The 21,226-nt window shown below is 36.3% G+C and overlaps 2 protein-coding genes across 2 annotated transcripts; both read left to right on the forward strand.

Moving 5' to 3' along the window:
* The first annotated feature begins 221 nt into the window (after positions 1–221).
* On the forward strand, positions 222–8,701 carry BCL10 (BCL10 immune signaling adaptor). The gene is made up of 3 exons (XM_070939417.1): positions 222–405; positions 3,283–3,571; positions 5,928–8,701. Exons 1-3 carry the CDS (start codon positions 334–336, stop codon positions 6,281–6,283), a joined length of 717 nt encoding a protein of 238 aa, XP_070795518.1. The 5' UTR covers positions 222–333; the 3' UTR covers positions 6,284–8,701.
* A 3,190-nt stretch (positions 8,702–11,891) lies between these two features.
* Positions 11,892–17,880, forward strand: CUNH1orf52 (chromosome unknown C1orf52 homolog). Its single transcript, XM_070939418.1, is given in 4 exon segments — positions 11,892–11,942; positions 11,944–12,354; positions 14,854–15,061; positions 16,149–17,880. Coding segments are annotated over 4 exon segments (750 nt in total). The 3' UTR covers positions 16,229–17,880.
* Positions 17,881–21,226: the final 3,346 nt, after the last annotated feature.

Genomic DNA, 21,226 nt, shown 5'->3' on the forward strand with positions numbered 1-21,226 from the left:
CTCCGAGACCCGCCAGAGACAGAGAGACAGTACTCTGACACTAAGCACTGAGATACTACTAATCTAATTCTAAAGTTAGGACTGAGTGACAAACTGGAACGGAAAGCCACATCCACGGCCAAATAAGGGAGCCTTCTCCTGTGGAAAGCGCATGCGCGATACTAGGCACGCCACCTCCGCGTGGGCCTGCCAGTAGGGGCGTGGCGTCGCTCACCTCAAGACACAGGAAGTGGAGTTCTTCCCGAGGGAGTTCACCTCCGGCCAAGCCTTTCTTGCTTCGCGGAAGGGTCGCTTCTCCCTCGTGGCCTTTTCCTGCGCTCTGCTATTTTTGCCATGTCGGACGCTGAGTCGACGGCGGCCGGGAGGTCGCTTACCGAAGACGAAATGGCGGAGGTGAAAAAGGAAGTAAGAGAGGCGAAGCGGCGGGGGGGGGGGGAGTTGCTCTGACGGCGGCGAGCTCGCGACTAGGGCTGGCGGGCGCGCGCTTGGCTTAAGGGGGCTTGGAGTTCCTTGTTTGGGAGAAAGGGGGCGCCCCCTCCGTGATGATAGCGGGTCCTGCAGACATCGGAGGGGAGGGGGGCTGGAAGCGCCGTGGTTGCCATGGCGTTGGCGCATCAAGTTTCCGCATGGCGGTGGATTGGCGGTTGGTCTGGCGAGTGTAGCTGGCGCGGGGAATTCCGCCAGGTGTGGCCTTTCCTGCCGCTGTGACGTCATTCCTGCCTTGCGTGGGGGCTCCCTTCTGACTGGAAAGCTTCAAGCATCGCTTGGTGGGATGCTGCTTTGTCTCCATCTGCTGGCAGGAGAAGGACGGAATATGTTACAATTTGGGGAGGGAACCTTATTATTATTTTTTGACATTAATACAGGTGGTCCTCACTTACAAAGTTTCGCTTAGTGACCGTCGTTTGAAGTTTACAACGGCACTGAAAAAAATGACTTATGACCGTTTTTCACACTTATGATCATCACAGCATTTCCCCATGGTCATGTGATTTATATTTGGATGCTTGGCAAGTGGTTTGTATTTATGTCGGTCACAGCATCCCGGGATCACGTGATCCTCTTTTGTGACTTTCTGACATGCAAAGTCAATGAGGATTCACTTAACAACCGTGTTACTAATTTAACAACTGCAGTGATTCACTTAACAAATGTGGCAAGAAAAGTCATAAAACGGGGCAAAACTCACTCGACAAATTTCTGATTTAGCAACATAAATTTCGAGCTCCCAGTTTGAATTCCCAGAAACTTTAATTAAATGCATCAGTTAACAACCAAAGAAATCATTCAAAAGTTACTGGATGGACTCTGTTTCCATCCCTCTGTACTCTTAGAACAGGGGCTCCTAAATCTTTTGCCATCACAGCTCCTTTTAGGGTAATCTTAATGTATGCGCCGCCCATAAAAATCCAAATCCACCAAAATGGACAAAGAAAACAATGCAATGAAACTTTGTTTTTAATTACAAAGTTTAAAACAAAAGATTTTGCCTCCTCTGTCACTATGTTACTCACTTGAAACTAGTATTTTTGGAAAGGGGGATTTATGGTAATAATGTAGAATAAAGAGGTTCTTCACACCTCTCCTGAATTCTCTCTTACCCCTCCCTAAGGTATGAACACCTTACAGTTTAAGTAAGCCTATCCTAGAAGTTCCAGATGGTGTTTATAGCACTTCCTCCTCAGATTTTCATATAACAATTGAGTCCTTCTCAGATAATACATAAAAGATAACAAGTGGCTCAAAACTCATCCAGGGAACTTCAGTGGCAAAGGATGGATTTGATTCTTGGTCTCCACAATCTTTATTTCGCATCTTAACTGCTATACCATACTAGATTTCCTTTTAATGTTCCATTCATTCTCCATGTTCTTCCAAGTGCCTTTGTTTTCGTTAATGGATAAAAGTCTCCTCCAAATTCTGCTTTTCTGTTACAGCAGGTTGTCCTGTAGTGTTTATAGGAATTCCCCTTCCTAATCTCTGAATGTTGCACATGAATGAATCAGTGGAAGTTGATTTTGCCTTTGTCCTATTTTTCTAGCAAAAAGTATAGATCTACAATATATAGAATATTCACTTTTTGCTCACAATCATAAGTTAATTTCTCTTGTGATCTTTTAGATTGTATTTATTGTTTTATATTGGAACTGTATTCAGAGAATAATACATTACATCTTAAATAAACAGTTAAGTACATTAAATAATACATTGAACTCCAATTTATTTGATTAATAAAAAAAGAATCAGTAAAAGTTCTAACCAAGCTACATCAGCAAATTTTGAGAATGAAGGCGGTTTAATTGAATAAAACAAGTTTTGACTGAGCATGCAACCTATCACACAATATTCTTAATTTCACATGCTAGCAAAATAATGCTTAGGCTCATCCAATGCAGAGTTCTATGTGGGAAGGAGATGCCAGATGTTCAAGTGAGCTTTTAAAAAGGCCAAGAAAGATGAGACATTGTCACTGATGCACACTGGAAAACTGAGAAATCCAATAAATACAAGTCAGTATGTACTTCATTGTTTATTCAAAGGCCTTTATCATATCAATTGCATCAATCTGTGGAATGTGCCTATAAAAAAATAGGAATCCCAGAACATCTCCTCATGTAAAACCTATATATGGGTCAGGAAGCCTTTGTATGGACACAGCATGGTGAAACAGACTGGCTTTAGTTTGGCAAAGGAATTGGAAAAGTTGGAAGACATTTAGAAATGCATCATGTTAAACTATATACCAAATGTTTGTATCATAAATTGTTTTAATTTTTATGTCATAAATGTTATATGTCATATGTTTTGTAAAATTTGCTAAATTTCAGTTCCATGGCAATTGTCCCATGTTTTGCATTCTGTAAGTCCATTTGAGGAACCTTAGTTCAAAAATTGTTGCCCTAGGATGCACCATTTCACCCAGTTAAATGTTACTGAATTGAGAGTATAGCTAGGATAGTATAATATAAAGTATGTTAGTAGTCTTTACCAAAGATTGTGAACTTCCATTTCTTTTTAGTGTTAGTACTTTGTGATATTTGATTGTTAGTTCAGGAATCCTTATATTAGTACCAGGAAAAAAATTATCTCATGAACAGAATTAAAATTTGAATCCAAAACATGAATAACGCGTTCTTGATAAGATACAGTACTGCAAATTCTAACTAAAACTTATTTGTCAGGGATTATTTTTGATTCATTGCTCCTTCATAGTAATATAAAGAATAATTTATGCATTGATAAAGTTAATCTTTTATTAACATGCTCTTATTTTTATGCTAGGTTTTAGAAAGATTACGCCGCTATTTGTGCGACAAAATAATTGCAGAAAGACACTTTGACTACCTACGTTCAAAGAAAATACTGAGTAGAGAGGATACTGAAGAAATCTCTTGTCGAACCTCAAGTAGGAAAAAGGCCGGGAAACTGCTGGATTATTTAGCAGAACATCCAAAAGGACTAGACACATTGATAGAATCTATCAAATGTGAAAAAACACAAAACTTCCTGTTAGAAAAAATAACTGATGCCGTCTTGAAAGCAAAAAATGAAAAACTTGAAAGTCTTAAAGGTATTGTTTAATAACTGAATATTGTATATTTTAAAAGGGCTTATAAAATATGTAGCTACATAGCCTATTCCTATTCCTATTTATTTTTAAGTATGTTGCTATGAATTCGGTAAGTCACAAACAAGGTAAGTCAAAATAATTTGCCTTTGAATCAATGAAGGAGCAGAAATTTAGGAATAATGATATCATTCAAATAGAGCTACACAATGATTTTAAAATCATGCTTTGATTGACAACCTAGTTTCAGTCCCTTGAGGTCTTTATTGTGTACTGAAATGGTGTGATATATTATTATCATGTCCTTATAGAATATTTCTGATTCTCAAGCATTGAGAATGTTGAAGTAGATTAGACAATGATAGAGCACTTGTCACAAGTGGTTAAGTTTATTGTATGACAGTAGTTAAATCAGAAGCCTTCTTTTGTTGCCTCTGTTGCATTTACTAGTAGTATATCGTGGCTTTAATTTGAATGGTTCAAAGGTTACTAACATTCAGGGATGATATATATGTATATATAAAACAGAGTTATAAAAAGTCTATTGAGCTCTTCAAAAATAAAAATATTTGCATGTCTAAAAGGACAGATTTCAGAAATAAGATTTTAGATCCTTGGAGTTGTAAAATTAACCTTCTGACATTTCAGTCCCTCTCCTTAATGGCTAATTGTAATTAGATGCAGACTCTAGATTGCATAGGTCTAGATTTTGATAAGTGCATCACTGATCAATGGATTTAGAAAATTGAGTAAGATATTCTCAGTTGTTCATATCTCTTTTGGACACAAGATATTAAAATGGTGATAGCAGTTGAGCTTCAGTTACTCTTAGAGGAAACTGGTTATCTACATCTATTTCAATGTGAGTTCTGGTCTGATTTTTTACTTTGGTTTCCCAAATAGACAACATAGCATTAAGAGTGCAATCCTATTAGCTTAGTTCAGGGGTGTCAAACTCTATTTTATTGAGGCCGCATCAGGGTTGTGTTTGACCTTTGGGTGAGTCTGGCCAGCTTGACGTCACTCGTGTTTGGGGCGCCTGTGGCGGCCAGAGCTCTCTGCCAGTGAAAACAGGCTCCCAAGCTCTGTTTCGACTGCGATGGCCTCCTGCAACCCTTTGCCAGTGAAAACAGAGTGTGGGAGTGCCGCCCACATCCATCGCAAGCTCCATTTTCAGCTGTGATGGCCTCCTGCAACTCTCTGCCAGCAAAAACTGAGCTCAAGAGAGTCACACGCAGCCCTCCCAAGTTCTGTTTTCTCTGGCAGAGGCACTGCGGGCCGATCCTTCCCTGTTTCCAAGGTGGACCCATGGGCCAGATCTAAACACTCCGCAGGCCGGATCCAGGCCTTGAGTTTGACACCCCTGGCTTAGTTGGTGTTTTGGAATTTTCTGGCAGTTTTGCCTAGAAATATCACAAGATACTTTGACACATTTTCTCTCCAGTGTTAAGTCAGTTGGGGCAGTCCCCAGGACATTTGGAGCACAGTGTGTCCACTTTGTTGATGGCATGAAATCAGTTTTTTTTCTTTCAAAAGAAGCTGTAGAGACATTGAGATGTCTGTAACTGGATGACAGTGATAGATCTAAATTTTATTAAAATGAAAATTTTATGGATGCTTAATTCCAAGTTCCTGAAAATATACTGGTAGTTTTCCTGACATTGGTGGAATTGGTCTCTGTTCAGCAGAGGAAAAGTTTATAAATTAATTGTTTCTAAGATGCCAAGGACATAAAGCTCATTACTCCATAACCTTTGATTGGTATGGCAGCTACCGCTGTTCTTGGACATAAACGGCTTTTTTCTACCCCTTGCACTGGTAAATTCCTATATTAATTACTGCAGTGTGCTATATATGGTGTTCCTCTTAAGCATCATCCAAAATTGTTGCTATGTATAACTCTATAGTTAAAAGATCTGGATTGGTCGCCAATTTTCCACATGGACAAGATTTTATATTAATAACTTCGAGGTAGCAAAGTTGCATTTTTTATGAATACTTAGCGACCTGATCCACAGGACTATATGGGCAGTCTGGATAATAACTGGGGTTTCCAGACATTTTCTTTCCAAATCATTTCATTTTTTTTTTATTTATTTTGTCGCATTTCTAATAATAGAGGTTATTTCTTAAGATGAATTTTGTTTATTAAATTTATATGTCACGCACCTCATTGTCAAGTGAGTCTGGGTGATTAGTTTTGGGATAAAAATTCTATATACCCGTAAATCTGAAACTTCAAAAAAAAAGCAATGAAGTTAAATAGATAAAAAATGTGTCAAAATGATGCAAGTTATAGCAATGGTTGAAATATCTTTTACAAGTATCATAACTAAGCAATCCAATATATTTTTTACAGGATCACGTTGTAACAACTGCATGGCTTCAATATGTGAGCAAGCAAACAATCTCTCTAGATCGCAGTCAAATGACTCTAATTTTTTTGAAAAACAAAGAGACAGAGAAAACACATACCTTCATCCAGAAGAATATAGTACAGCTGCTTTTGTATCCGCCTCTTCTCTTTGTTCAATGAATTTACCTATTACAGAGGTTGGAAACATGGAAAATTCAGTTTTCTCTACTCTTCCGGGACCTGGAGATCCTGGAGCGCCTCCTGTTCCAACAGAATTGCAGAGTGAGCAAGAGGAAATATCCACCACTTCCAGTGACAATCCCTTTCTACCTTTACGATCCCGCTCAATTCTTCCGTAGTAGTTGCTTTTCTTGAATAACTTTGAAAAGATAATATGCTGGATATTGCCTTATATAATTTTGCAAAAAATGTTTCATCTTTAAAATTTCTTATTGTACTTGGTTACATTACTTTTGAAAACTGAAAGTAGGTGTTTTCCAAAAAATATTCATGTTTAACTAATCATGAAGCTGCTTGTATTATGCAAATTATAATATTATAATAATTTTATTATTATTATAATTTTATTATATTATAATAATAATACAATCCTGTACATAGAAATTCAGAAGTAAGCCCCACTGATTTCAAAGGGATTTATAGGTAAGTAAATAGTGGATTGCTATATTGAAAAACATTGGGAATACTTAAAAGATTTAATATATTTCTACATTTAGTAAAAAGTTTACTATGTTCATTCAGTTCATAATGTCAGACAACTTATTTTCTTCTTACATAGTGGCAGACAAAATAGTTGCAGAAATTATGTCACATAGATTCCTGATTCCTGATTAGATTTATCTAATTATGCAAATCAATCACAAGGACAATTATTTAGCATAAGAGAAACTCCAGATTGATGTTTGGACTTATTTCTCTTACAGTTATTACATTGGAATAAAGTTTTCAATTGAACACTTAATGTTCAGAAAATATTGTATTCTGTTTGAACAGAAGGATCAGGAAGTAATGAGTACCTCAGCAAAGAGGGAAAAATATCTTCTGAATTACAGCATTATGACTATATGAAGATTGATTGGTCTCATATTATATAGGTGCTCCTAGTTTAATAACTGCTTGTTCACTGACCTGGTAGAGTGGTACTTAACCAATCCATCAAATTCTGGTTGTTGTGGCACCCCTGCAGTCACCTTCCAGCATTACTTGATGGAAAGTCCTAATTTCCGCTTTTAAGCAAGGACTATCTTTTATTCTGAATGATTCAATTCTCCAAGTACACTTTTGGAAAACTATAGCCATTAAGAAATCCTTTTTGAATTAGGGAGTTTATAAGATGTTAGGCATTAAATGTATACAGTTCTTTAAGAACTGGAGCTTAAAATATCTGTAGCATGCTTACTTGACAGTCAATTTGAGCACAGTGGAGCTTACTTCTAATGGATATATGTTAAGTTTGCACTTTTACAATTTTGAGAATATTTCTAAAATGAAACTTCTCAATTTCTATGCTTATTTCTCAAGGTGAAACAATGTTGTGTTGGACAAATCATTTCTACTATGCCATCTCAGGGAGTATAAAATCATCTCTATTTTTTTCTCATGGCTTGATTGAGGTGCAACACTGTAAAGAAGAGATTCACTTAAAAGCATATTTATTTTCTAGGTAGCATAAAAGCATTTCTTTCTCTTCATCTTTATCTTTTGCCATTTTTGTTTCTTGGCCCATAGCAGTAATCTAAAATAACAGTATTTTAGATTAAATTCAAATTTTACTAGCCAAAAGCAAAACAACTTCTGTGGGGCTTCTGGAACAGCAAAGGTTTTATTAAAAAAATGTTCTTCTACAACATTTTGGATGAAACTGCAGCCAGTTATCTAAATTAATTAAATAAGTAGCTTTGTGTTTACACTTGTTATTTAGAAAGCTATCTCACTGAGTTCTGTAGAACTTGTTCCCAGTTAGACATGCATAAGATTACAGCCCAGTATTTTAAGAAGACTATATCATGGGTGATCAGCCTTTTGGTTTGCCTGGGCCCCATTGAGTGAAGAGGAATTGTCTTAGAGCAAATATAAAATATATACTTAATGTTTATAAATCACATAATGTTGAAAGTTTATAACCTTTTGAGGTCATGTTAGTAGCTGTCCAGAGCCGAAACCTGTTCTATATGAATTCAAATTGGTGCTAGGTTGTATTATACAGTGCACTGCCCATGTTTCAGGACACAGAACTGTGTCAAGCCACAATCAAAGGGTTAGGGTTTCTCTTAACCCTAGGTCTTGGGTCTCCTGTAATCTGACAGTTTCTGTTGACAGCTTTTTAACTCAAATGCTACCTCAGCTCAAACTTCCATGATGTTTTTGCAGAGCATGAACTTCCCTGTTTGATTACTAACTGCAGATGTTGCCAAATTTATAAGAAAATACTGTATTTGCATACTAATGGATTGATTGTCCCTATTACTTTGTCATATTTTCTTTAAAAAAAATTCTAGTGCCTTAGTATTGAAATTAGATTAGGGTTTTTCTCTCTCTCTATTGTGCTTTATTTCATGTATGCCAAAACCTGTGTGAAGAATAATAGGTACATATTGAGAAATAACATACTGCTCTATTAAATGAATGTCTTTGAAAATCATTATATTTTTAAATCATACTTTTAAAAAGTATATACTTTATATAAAGCAATGTTGAATTGAAAAAAATATTTGGAAGTTTGTGGTTGCTGTTTAATGCTTTACAAATATTTACAAGCGGGCAATCTGTGAAGCATTTGTATAATAAACTTAAACGATTTTTAAAAAATAGTTTTCTCAGTATATGTCATGTCCTAATCTTGGCTTCTCTTCAATAGTTTTATGTACTTATACTATTAGGAAGCAATTTTTTTTACTAAGTATTTTATAAATATATTTAAAATATATATTAAAAAATACATTAAGAGCTGCAGTGGCGCGGTGGTTAGAGTGCAGTACCGCAGGCTACTTCTGCTGATCACCGGCTGCCAGCAGTTTGGCTGATTGAATCTCACCAGGCTCAAGGTTGACTCAGCCTTCCATTCTTCTGAGGTCGGTAAAAAGAGGACTTAGATTGTTGGGGGCAATATGCTGACTCTGTAAACTGATTACAGAGGGCTGTAAAAAAGCACTGTGAAGCAGTATATACGCCTAAGTGCTATTGCTATATTCAGAACAGGTCCTTTGTTGCAGGTCACCTCGTAATTTATGGATGTTTTGGATGAAAAATTGTCTTCCAAGGACCAAGGGCAAGATGGTTTTGCACGCAACCTAGATCCCACAGATGAAGGTTCGCTCACTCGCCTCTTTCACTGCCTGGTTCACAATAGGCCATGGACTGGTACCGGTCTGCAGCCTGGGGATTGGAGATTCCTGATTTATAGTACACTCCCTTATTCTTAAACTATCCTAAAAATACTTTAAGAAAGTATTTATATTAAGTAGGCATGTTCTATTCTTGAATCTGCTGAGGGAATAGGTCAATAGATCATTGCATATGCTGAGATGCAACCATCAAAACAATAGCTTATGTCCTATTGCAGTGCCCACTATATCAGGGCTGGCAGTCCACATTCCTGCACTTATTCCTTGCTAGGTGCAGGGAACCAAGATTAACGTTAGTTTTTACTAGCAGATGCTTTCCACAGAAAAGTATATATGCCACAAGGTTCTGCTCAATGGACTTAAACTCATTCCAATCTGCACTGACCAGCTGTGGTAGCACAGTGGCTAGAATGTGGTATTGCAAGCTAATCGCACTGACTACCAGCAGTTCGATTCCCATGGGCTCAAGGTTGACTCAGCCTTCCATCCAAGGTCAGTAAAATGATGACACAGATTGTTAGGGACAATATGCTGACCTGTAAACCACTTAAAGAGGGCTGTAAAGCACTGGGAAGTGATATATAAGTCTTAAATGCTATTGCTATCATTTAGGGGACTATGATGGTAATTTGGTAGTATTCAAAGTCTTTTTTTAAATAAAAGTTTTATTAATTTTCTACTATTACATTTAATTAGTGCTTAATAAACATGTTGTCTGGGTTGTTTTGTTTGCTTAACAATGCAAATTATATTCCTAATCTTTGCCCCTTTTTTCCCGCCACTGATAAAATAAATTCCATGTTTAGTAGTATTCTGTATCTTCTTTCTGTTTAATCTTCAATGTAAGTCTGTCCATTTCTGCACAGTCCAATATTTTCTTAATTATCTCTTCATCTAGTGGTATTACTTCATTTTTCCAATGCTGCGCAAATACAATCCTCGCTGCTGTTAATACATGCAATATTAAATATACACTTTATTAATCAAATTTTTCTGGTACTATACCTACCAGTAATAAAAAAAAAAGTTCAGGTTTAAGATCTACATGTTTTCCTGACATCTTTTCTAACCACATTTGTATTTTTGCCCAAAATATTTTTGCTTTAGCACAAGTCCACTACAAATATGTGTCAGATTTTTGGTTACATTTCCAACATTTACTAGACATATTTTTGAACATTTTGGCTAACTTAGCAGGTAGTAAATGCCATCTATAAAACATTTTATATAAGTTTTCTTTACAAGAAGTTGCCATAGTATTCAAAGTCTTGTTGCTTATCACTTTAACTGTTGAGGTTTATGTATATATGCTTTACTCAAGTCTATGTGTTTTGACTTATTCCACTTGTTCTGTATGAAACAAAAGATCAGGCTCACTTTGGACACATTCAACAAAGACCTAGTGCTCTAGAGAACTTTATCATGCTAGGAAAAATGGAAGTAAAGAGAAGAAGACAATCAGCTGCAAGGTGGGTGAATTCAATTAAAGCGGTAATAGGTCCACTGCTGGAAAATCAGAAGAACCAGGTTGGCAGCAATCATCCTAAAGAAAACCAACCTATGTGGTTGCTAAGGCAAGTTTTGAGGAAGAAGTTCAACAGGATTTGTCTTGAATGTCATTGGCTACGACACTGTCAAAGTATGAATTATCACTGTGCAGTCACTAAGAATTGGCACTGACTTGATGGCATTTAAGCAGGCAAACGAGCAACAAAATTAAATTGTTCTAGAATTATATCTTTTCTGGAAATTTCTGAATTTTCTCTTATTGCTGCATCCACATAAAATGGCAACTGATAATTGCTTGCTCATTCTTGATAGTGCAATAAATTCAGCACCACAGACTTATCCTAAATGTGTGGGTATGCTTTCATTTCTTATTGCTTACTATCCAAGTTTATCTTCAATGACAGTGACCACCATCCCTTGCTGCTTCCACACTCCTTTGTATTTGTTTATCCGCTATACAGTAAGAATGACTAAACCAATGTTATATTGTAGTTCTATAGATAGTCTTTGAAACTATTACTTTTCTGTTTTGTCTTCTAATCCGGTTATAGAGCTCGACCACTGTCTATGTCTGTGCTCTCTGTATTTTATCTTAACCACGCAAGGCGGCTAAGTTTGAGCACTTCCTACTTTAATCACAACACAACTCCCGAGTAAACATACATGGAAGGATCTTATTGATAAATATTGTAAAGGAACAAGGGGATTTTTTCAGTTCTACTCAAACGAATGACTGACTACACGGCGGGAGCTTTTCATTCCACCGTTTACAGATACGCGTAGAACAATATAACTGACTGCATACTTTTTAATTTGGGCTGTCATCCGGGCTCCAAAAATAGGGACAACCACAAGGAGCGATGAAGAATTTTAAATCTGTGTTTTAATTTCGTTTCATTTCATTCGTCCGGATTTCTGCCGCCTATATACGGCAGCCCTGTTTCGATGCTTTTCGACGTTTAGAATGGATAAACGCACCTTCGGAACGATCGAACTGAAGGTTCGGAAAGAAGATAGAGTAATCTTTATTATTTTTCTTTAAAATTAAAATATAAATGGATTATTAAACTCAAACTAAGTCCGTACTAAACCCATGGTCGAGAAGAAGGGAATTCTTCCGAGCGGAGGCACTGAATCCGGCCGGGGGGGGGGGACCCCTGGCAGGTAGTACAGGCTGGAAGGAACCAGAGAGGCTTCCCGCATACGCCACGAACTCGGAACGTCCGTCTGGCGTGCGCCGGTTCCCGAGGACGGGTGTTTCGGTTGCACGAGTCCCTGCCATGGCAGCAGCGGAGGGGAAGGACCCGCTCAGCTTCTTCGCGGCGTACGGTAGCGACAACAGCTCGAGTGGCGGCTCGGATGCTGAGGACGAGGAAGGCTCCGGCCGGGGGACCAAAGGGTCTTCGCAGCAGTCCCAGAACGGCACCCCCGAAGGGAAATCGCGCTTGCCTAGGCCCGACGAGCTCTTCCGCAGCGTGAATCGACCGGCTTTCCTTTATAATCCGCTGCATAAGGAGATCGATTGGGAGAGTCGGGTCCTGCGAGCTCCCGAAGAGGTTAGCGAAGGTTCTTCTATTCCGTGTTTCTCCTGGCAGGGAAGGCGCCTGGCTCCATCATGGTTAAGGAAGCCCCTAGGATTAGGTAGGCTTGAGAGAAGGCTGCCCCTTCTTAGCCAATTGCAGCAGAAACACCAAAGCGTTTGACCTGGCTAAGCCCGGGTTAACTATGTAATATGGGATAGGTTTTCGTGCATCTCCGTTTCAGGCATCAATGAAACACATAGTGGTTTTGTGCCTAAAGCGGGACTTGAACTCAAGATCTCCCGTTTGTAGCCTGATGCCTTAACCACTACACCAAACTGGCGTTCTCTTGAAGGCCCAGCCCACACTAAAAAAAATTGACCCTGTGGCACACATTTTTGAATAGCTCAAAGCGCTAAATAAATTGGAATGACTTTTCCATTCAGTATTATTACTTTGTGTGGGTTATGGGACATGAAACTTTCCAATCTTACAGGATGTGAAAGATTTAACAGAGTTGGAAGGGAGCTTATAGGTCATCTAGTCCAACACACACACACACACCCCGCTCAAGCAGGAGACCCTTCACCATTTCTGACAAATGGCAGTCCAATCTTTTCTAGAAAGTCTCAAGTGATGAAGCTCCCACAACTTCCAAAGGCAACTTCTGTTCCATTGGTTGATTGTTCTTACTGTCAAAAAGTTCCTCCTCATTTCTAGGTTGAATCTTTCCTTGGTCAGTTTCCATCCATTATTCCTTGTCTGGCCTTCAGGTGTTTAGGAAAATAGCTTGACCCCCTCCTCTCTGTGGCAGCCCCTCAAGTTTTGGAAGACTGCTATCATGTCTCCCCTGGTCCTTCTCTTCACTAGACTAGCCATGCCCAGTTCCTGCAACCGTTCTTCGTATGTTTTAGCCTCCAGTCCCCTAATCATCCTGGTTGCTCTCCTCTGCACTTTTTCTAGAGTCTCAACATCTTTTTTGTAGTGTGGTGACCAAAACTGGATGCAGTACTCTAGATGTGGTCTTACTAGGGCTTTATAGAGCGGTATTAGTACCTCATTTGATCTTGATTGTATCCCTCTGTTAATGCAATTTAGGATGTGAGGTGAACATTCTCTGCTTGTCAGATTATTTTATTTCATTTATATATAGCCACCCATCGCTCAATCAAAGGCACAAGCTCAGTCACAATAAACATCATTCCTGAGACATGGCTCTTGATCATACATAGAGCCAGGTTCCTTCATCCCTTCCCTTGGTTGGAGACAGAAAAAGTCTCCAATATTTTCTTCAGAACCTTCTTGGGACCTGTGAGATATTGAACTCTCTACTTGGAGAGAATCCTCTCTATTTTTAGCTGCCAACACTAACATGTGGTATTCCCTAAAGTGGCCAATATCATCCCCTAAGGATTGTTGTTATTATTGTCATTTGTAGTATTATTTGTTACAATAATATTTATTATATTATTTTCATATAATATGTGGGAGTGGGTGAACAATTTGAAACTTCATGAAAGATTAGGTGAACTGAAGAGTTTAGTGATCTCTGAATCCAGGATATTGTAATTTTAAAAATTATCATTTATATATTTCTACATTGCATGTTTGCATTTTAATATTTAAAATTTTTAAAGGAGTTTTTATTTTTTTAATCTACTTCTTAAAATAAAGTTTGGTTTTGCTTATCTGTTTTGAGATTGATTTACAATCCTGGGGAAAGGAAGACCTAAAACACTTTACTTACCAACCTCCATGCGACATAATGAGGATACGGCACGACAGACATTATTTCCACTTTTTTGTATCTTGACGTTTTAATTGTTAGAGAATTAGTACATGACTGTGTTTTTTGTGCCATCTCCCTCTCAAACACTAGGGATAGAAGATGTCAGTCAAATAGAATACCCCCCAGGAAAAAAAAGATGGTCAACACAGGACATACCAAATCACAGCTGCAAAGAATGTGATAAGGCCAGATCTCTAGGAAAGAAAGCTTGGCACCATCAGCCTTCCATTCTAGTGACCTTAGTTAGCTGCTACGTGATCAGAAATCAGTATTATTTTTTTTACATTAATATTTCTTACCCTGTTGCCTCAAAAATAAGACCCAACCAGAAAATAAGTCCTGGCGTGATTTTTCAGGATGCTTGTAATATAAGCCCTACCCCCAAAATAAGCCCCAGTTAAGAATGTCAGCCAGATGGATGCATCTATTGCCATATTTTCCCCAAAATAAAACCTAACCAGAAAATAAGCCCTAATGTGTCTTTTGGAACAAAAATTAATATAAGACCCACTCTTATTTTTGGGGAAACACAGTATTATTTTCACTTTTTCTTACAGAGAGTACTTTTCTTACAGTGAATATTTTGTTTAAGCTATTTATACACCTAAATAGAACTAGCATAAATGTTAAATGTTTATTACAGCTTGGCTACATTTTCAGAAAGTAAGAATAATTTGTATCTGTTAGAGTCATACCTTTTAAATATAATATTTCCTGTACTGGTCTTTTCATATTTTTTTCAACAGCCTCCTAAGGAATTCAAGGCATGGACCACAAATGCTGTGCCTCCCCCTGAGACTTACACTATCAAAGAAAAAAAACCTCCACCTCCTCCTGAACGTGATATGGCAATCAAATGGTCAAATATCTATGAAGATAATGGAGATGATGCTCCAAGGCATGTAAACAATGTACATTTCTTACCAGAAGAAGAACAAGAAACTGTTGAATCAGGTAACAGTATTCAATTTCATTCAAAATAAATAATGTTAGCTGTTTTTGTATATTTCTCTATTTGAAGATTGGCATCTCTTACATAAATTATGTAGAATAGTTTGAATCCAGTTATAATGTTAGTAGTATTAAATTTAATCCTACACTTGATGGCAGCTTCCTACGAAATGTAGAAAGTCAAAATTTTTCTTTGCACATTCTTATGTGTATTTTGATTAGCATGATTATTGCATTCAATTTTATACATCAATCCCCTAGATGAAATTCCTGTATTCCTAGGGACTTTTTTACTAACAACTAATAATATTTCTTGCTGTTTAATGTCTAAGAATAGCCTTATCTACCTGTGTCTAAAGATGATGAATGATTTGAAATTGAACATGCTTTTAATAAACAGGAACAGTATTTAAAGATTAAATGAAACAATAAGTTCTTAGAAAAGGGGAAGATTCAAAAGCTCATGCCACCTCGGTGCTAGAATAGCCTTTCCCAGTCTCAGCCCCTGGCTGTGGTTAAAGTCTAACAAAGTGTTTCTCAAACTTCGCAACCTTAAGGCATGTAGACTTTAACCCCACGGTTGAAGTCTACATGCCTTAAAGTTGTCAAGTTTGAGAAATATTGGTCTAACATACCTGGAAAGCATCAGGTTGTAAGCCAAGTTATAGAAGCCTTAGTTCAAATATCCACAAGAGCTATCTGTTTAGCCTCTTTCCATTGATGGAAAGCCTTTAGTCATTGAATTCATAGTTGGACTACTATTATGGCTAAGGAAATTTCCCTAATCTCCATTCCTGTAACTTCTTAATCATAAAAGCAGTTCAATGATGAAGAGGCTAAGAAGAATTGGACCTGATTAATATTTGGATGATTGATTATTACAAACTTCCCAGATCTGTAGTCTAGATTTGGTCATTGGGGGGGTGGAATCCAGGAAATGGCAACAACTTTGAACTTCCTTTGTATTGATGCCTATAAGACTGCATGGATGCCAGGCCAATGTAATCATCAAAAGCTGATACTATTGATAATATTTTCCACATGTGGCTTTTGAAAACTTTGGCTTACGTACACTGTCTCTTCTTTGAAGATGGTGAAAAAGATGAACCCAGCTCAGTTAAGAAACGCAAATTAAACCCTGACGAGCAGCCAAAGAAGAAAAAGCAATGATGAATTGGGCAAAGACTGATGAATTTATCAATCAAAGTTGTCAAAGTTCTGATTTGATTGATGTTTGATGTAAATGTCAAGTCTATTAATGCAAATGTTTCTAGTGGAAACCTTTTAATTGCAACACAACTCTTTAAACATGTTGTGGTAAATACAGTATTTTTGTTCATAAAGACTTTGGAAGTTTGTCATATACTCTTCCTGTTTAAGACAGATTCATGTGACACTATGAACCTTAACATACAAAATATAAATTTGTTGGCATTTAAAGATTAATATTTGGAGCAATAAGCAAATATTATGAAAAGTACTACACATGAACAGTGATGATATGTGAAATGTAAATGTAATAATTGTTTTATTGGACTACTATTGTGATAGATTTTTTCTTAATAAAAATGCTATTTTGGGGGGAGGGAGAGTTTTTAACTGCATTGTGGTGAAAATGAATTGTTTTGAAATGTTTGTAAATAGTTTTAAAATAAAGCTGCATGTGTCAAAGGTACATTTATTACAAATTTCACTGATTGAAATTGTAACTGAAACTGTTTCTCTGTAGTATTAAACAAATGTGTTTATTGTATATAAGTTAAATTAGTGATAACTTGGATACTTAAATTCAGAAATATTTTCCTTCATAGTTTCCAAGGGAGTTCAGTATAATCAGTTAAATCTAGAAACAGTCTAACAGCCATACAAATGAAAGTATGATTTTAGGGAGATAGAAAATATTCTCACGATAGTAAGTGAACAGGATTTAAATTAGATTTTCCCTAAACCCCACTTGCCTTTCCCCTTGAGACCTGTCTTGGTCTGCAATCATGGATCAAATTTTTGACGTTTACACAGAATTTCTGGCTGTGAACCTATTTATTTTATATACTGTTCCTTTGGTTTTATATTGCAAATTGACTTGCTGTTGTCCAATAATTATCCCAAGTTTGTTTAGCCAATTTTGATAAAAGTACTAAAATATATCTCTAAAGAAATAAAAGTGATTGCACCTTATTTATATCCTAGGAACTTCAGAGCTACTTCTCATGGTATGAATTAACTCATACAATGGTATACTCAAGGCTTTCTATTGATTTTTGTTTCAGTTTATATTTAGGTTATTTGCTCTGCAAAATATCTCCAAGCTCTGATTTTTAAGTTGTAGTTTTTCTTATTATATTTCCAAATTTATTTTTTAGTTATGTCAGTCTTAAAAGCTTTGTTTTTCTGTTTAAACCATGGATGGAACATTCATGGGCACTTCAAGTAATTAGAAAAAAATGTTTGATGTTTCTCCCCTTTTTATATGCCTGCATATAAAATAAACTTTGGTCCCACTTTGATGGTATATGAAATAGAACTTCTTTCATACTATATGCCATTTTTGGAATACAATTCTTTATGAAATAGAAATACAATTATATATAGAAGGAGGATTAAGATGCTTCAATTGTTGATTGACAAAGAAAATTACATGGATATATAGCATTACCAGGGACTATTTCTTCCATACTTTTGATGTGTGTTTTTATATATATTGTACCTCTATATTTTGAAGTGAATTGTTTTTAAACAGGTAGAAATTATCCAGCTGGATCTTCATGTGAAATGTTATCTTGTTTATTCATTTATTTAATAAACTGCATCAATTTCAATTATTCTAGAATCTAGATGATATACAAGAACAGTGACAACATTCAGAGATAATGTTAATATAAGTGCTTTCAGATAATTTAATAGACTTTTTAAAGGGATGTTTGGTATTTTCAAGGAATAATGTAATTGCAAAACAATGGCCAAGATCTGGGAGTATGCCATGATGTCTAAAATAATACCATATTTCAAAAGTAACTGATTAACTCAAATTGGAAATCTTTTTTGGATTATAACTCTATACATATGTATCACATTTGAAATTTGGATTCCTCTTAAATAAAGTTTTTATATGGGTCAGAGAGAAATTACTGTAATTCTAATTCAAGTATTAAAAAACTCTGGAACAGCAAGTTGCAAGGAATTCACTGGGTGAGTTTCCTTCAATTTGTGATGAAAGGGTATTTTATTTTATTATTTTATTTTATTTGGAATTAACAGCAAAGGGGCAATCAGAGTGTTGATTTTAGAAAGTTACAAATAGACTAAAGGTTAATACCTCGTTAAATATCTTAATAGCTTTAAAAAATGATCCAGATTTCTGACAGATAATTGGATATTTTCTCAGATACAATCTAAAAATAAGGAAGGTGAAGTAAATTCTATTTTAATAATAACCGGATACTTCTGTGTTGGACTGCAATACAAAAATAAGTTAGAAGGAGATTCTTCTGAAATTTATTTTAAAAACATAAAAAAGATTGACTGTTTCACTTAGCCATTAACTTTATTCAATTTTTCAGATGATTTAGGGAAAACATTTCAGTGTTTACTATATTTGAGACTATATATGCGGATGTAATTGCTGGGAACAAAAGAAACCTTTAAATGCACCCATGATATATTCTTTGTGGCATTGATTTAAACAAAAGTTGGGGATGGAGTATCACGTTTACCTTTTAAAAAACACTGCAAGAACTGTTCTAAATGCAACAGATCACTTTACTGAGTAACAAATCCCTTTTTCCTACCGGAAGCACATCCTCCTGCATGAATGCCCAATTCCTTCTCCCTCTGGAGCTGTTAAACAAGAGTAAATTGAATTGCTAATATGTCTGTAAAAGTAGTGCTCATTCATGTAGCATATGCCTTTGCTAAAAAGAAGCCAGATGAAAGCATTCTAACTCTGGGAATCTGGCTTGTACAGAAATGCCAACTGTTTGCATTTGGCCCATTTGGAAGTGACAGATGCTCTCCTCGGGTTCTCAGAGAACAATAAATGTAGTAAATAACCTGGATTGTTGTGTTCTTTCGGGGATCAATGAGAATCTACCTGCCAACTTTGAAAATGAACTGTTCACTCCCTTCCCTCGCAAAATACAAAAAATAATTTCTGGAAAACATTGTTAAGCTAGAAATTGGTTAATAGTCCATATCTTTTGTATGGAAAAGATTTCTTGTTCAATCCTCTGCATCTCTATGTAAAACTGAGAAAGTGTTGTATCTTAAAGTCTCTGGTTAGATGACCGGCTGAACCAGATGGGGACAATCGACTACATAACCTACCAGAAAATGCATGTTTTAAATTGCTCTTTCCTGTTCAGCAGCAACACACTTGCACTTGGCTTCTGAACCTACAGTGACTTTGAATACTGTGGCAGATTGGCTCTACAACAGATGAAATGCAGTATAATAAATGATCAAATTAAAAATGATAAATGAATAAATATATTACATAATATGGCCCAAACTGTTAGGAGCACGTTAGGAGGAAATTTATTCCACTAGAGGGTGCTGGTTACTGCATTAATATTTTCCCATTCAATTCAAAAATCTTAATAATGCAAATACCTATACTACTTTTGATAAATATTCTTCCAAGAACTGGGTTATCTTGAATGCAAGTATGACCCAGAAATTTGCTTAACAGTCTGCTAAGTTTTTTATTTGTTCTAGCCACTTGTTTAAAATGTCTTTTATATATTTCAAACAGCCATGTTTGCATTTCTTAACTGAAAAAAAAATATGTATAGATAATGATTTAACCAGTGGTGGGATTCAGCTAGTTCGCACCACTTCAGCAGAACCGGTTGTTAACTTTCTGAGCAGCTTAGTGAACTGGTTGTTGGAAGAAATCATTAGGATAGAGAACCGGTTGTTAAATTATTTGAATCCCACCACTGGATTTAACTCTTAGATTTCATCCATTTGAGGAAGTTAAAAAAAAAGTGTTTGGGATTCAAGCCTCTTCCAGCCTTAGTTTGTTATTTGCATTTTGCTTTCAGCATGGAGTACAAGGTTCATTTACGTATAAAACATCTTTTTATCCTCCCAAACATACAAAATCTTCAAAGCAGTCTACAATATTGAAAGCATAAAATAAATGTAATGAATTAATGAAGCATATTTTTGTGTCAGTACATTAAAAACATACACACACATCTGTATAATATAGGTTTACATTAAAAACCAATCAAAATGTTCAAATCTTTAATGTCCAGTCTGGTCTAGAAGTTTATTTTGAAAATCTGAAAAAAAATCCGTTTCTTTCATATCATACCACCGAAGAGGAAATATCTATCCATTGAAAAAAAAATCAAACGTATCTATATAGGTGTGAACAGCCCATCAAATAATTTAGTTACAATTTAAAAGGCAAGTACCAAGCACAAACACAACACCAATATTAATAAAAGGATTCATAAATTACAACCAAGAATAATCTATACTTCACCATTTTTCTTCCACAGAGCACCAAACCTTTGAGCTTGTAGTTATTTGAAGAATATACACTATCTACTTTAGTCAAAATCCCTTTCATCCAGCCTTGCTGTGGCAACCCTGAAGACACTCAAAGATGGCTCCACAGTTGACAGAGGCTTTGAATTACATTTCCTTTGCTGCATCAAAACATTTATTTCAAACTTTATTTGCTGAGAATCTGCTCCTTCTCTGGTTTTGTAGGCCATGCACTTAAAACAACCTTTTATTTTTCCTCAAAGGAAAATCTTGAGAAAAACATTCTTCTTCAGGATGAGACAAATTTCCCTCACATGTGGAAGAAGAGTGTTTCTGTGATGATGGAACTGCCAAGGCTAAATGTAATATAAGCTGGAAACACACATACATATTCTGGGAAAATATGCTGATATCCAAGAAGAAAGCCATTGTATCAGGAAAGAGAGTAAAACATTGTTTCAGACATTAGATGCTAAAAGACATGAGTAATTGCTCCTGAATGTTCTATGACAAAGCTGCATGGACCACATAAACTCTAAACTCTTGAGTTCCTGAAAATAGTGTAGTGGTGAATAATATCACCAATGTGTAAGGAAGATTCAGCTGCAAATCTACCTGGAATTTGCCATGTTGCCCATCGCCTCAGGGAGCAAAATGTCTTCTGCTAACATT

The sequence above is a fragment of the Pituophis catenifer genome, unplaced genomic scaffold (genome assembly GCF_029215685.1).
Source record: "Pituophis catenifer annectens isolate HBS135680 unplaced genomic scaffold, rPitCat1.0.hap2 SCAF_3, whole genome shotgun sequence".
Taxonomy (NCBI): domain Eukaryota; kingdom Metazoa; phylum Chordata; class Lepidosauria; order Squamata; family Colubridae; genus Pituophis; species Pituophis catenifer.

What these genes read in the sequence shown, in the direction of transcription:
- BCL10 (XM_070939417.1), top strand. Translation starts at nt 334, where the DNA reads ATGTCGGACGCTGAGTCGACGGCGGCCGGGAGGTCGCTTACCGAAGAC. An exon ending in TGGCGGAGGTGAAAAAGGAA is followed by an intron (nt 406 to 3,282) that starts GTAAGAGAGGCG and finishes TTTTTATGCTAG; the next exon opens with GTTTTAGAAAGATTACGCCG. An exon ending in AAAACTTGAAAGTCTTAAAG is followed by an intron (nt 3,572 to 5,927) that starts GTATTGTTTAAT and finishes TATTTTTTACAG; the next exon opens with GATCACGTTGTAACAACTGC.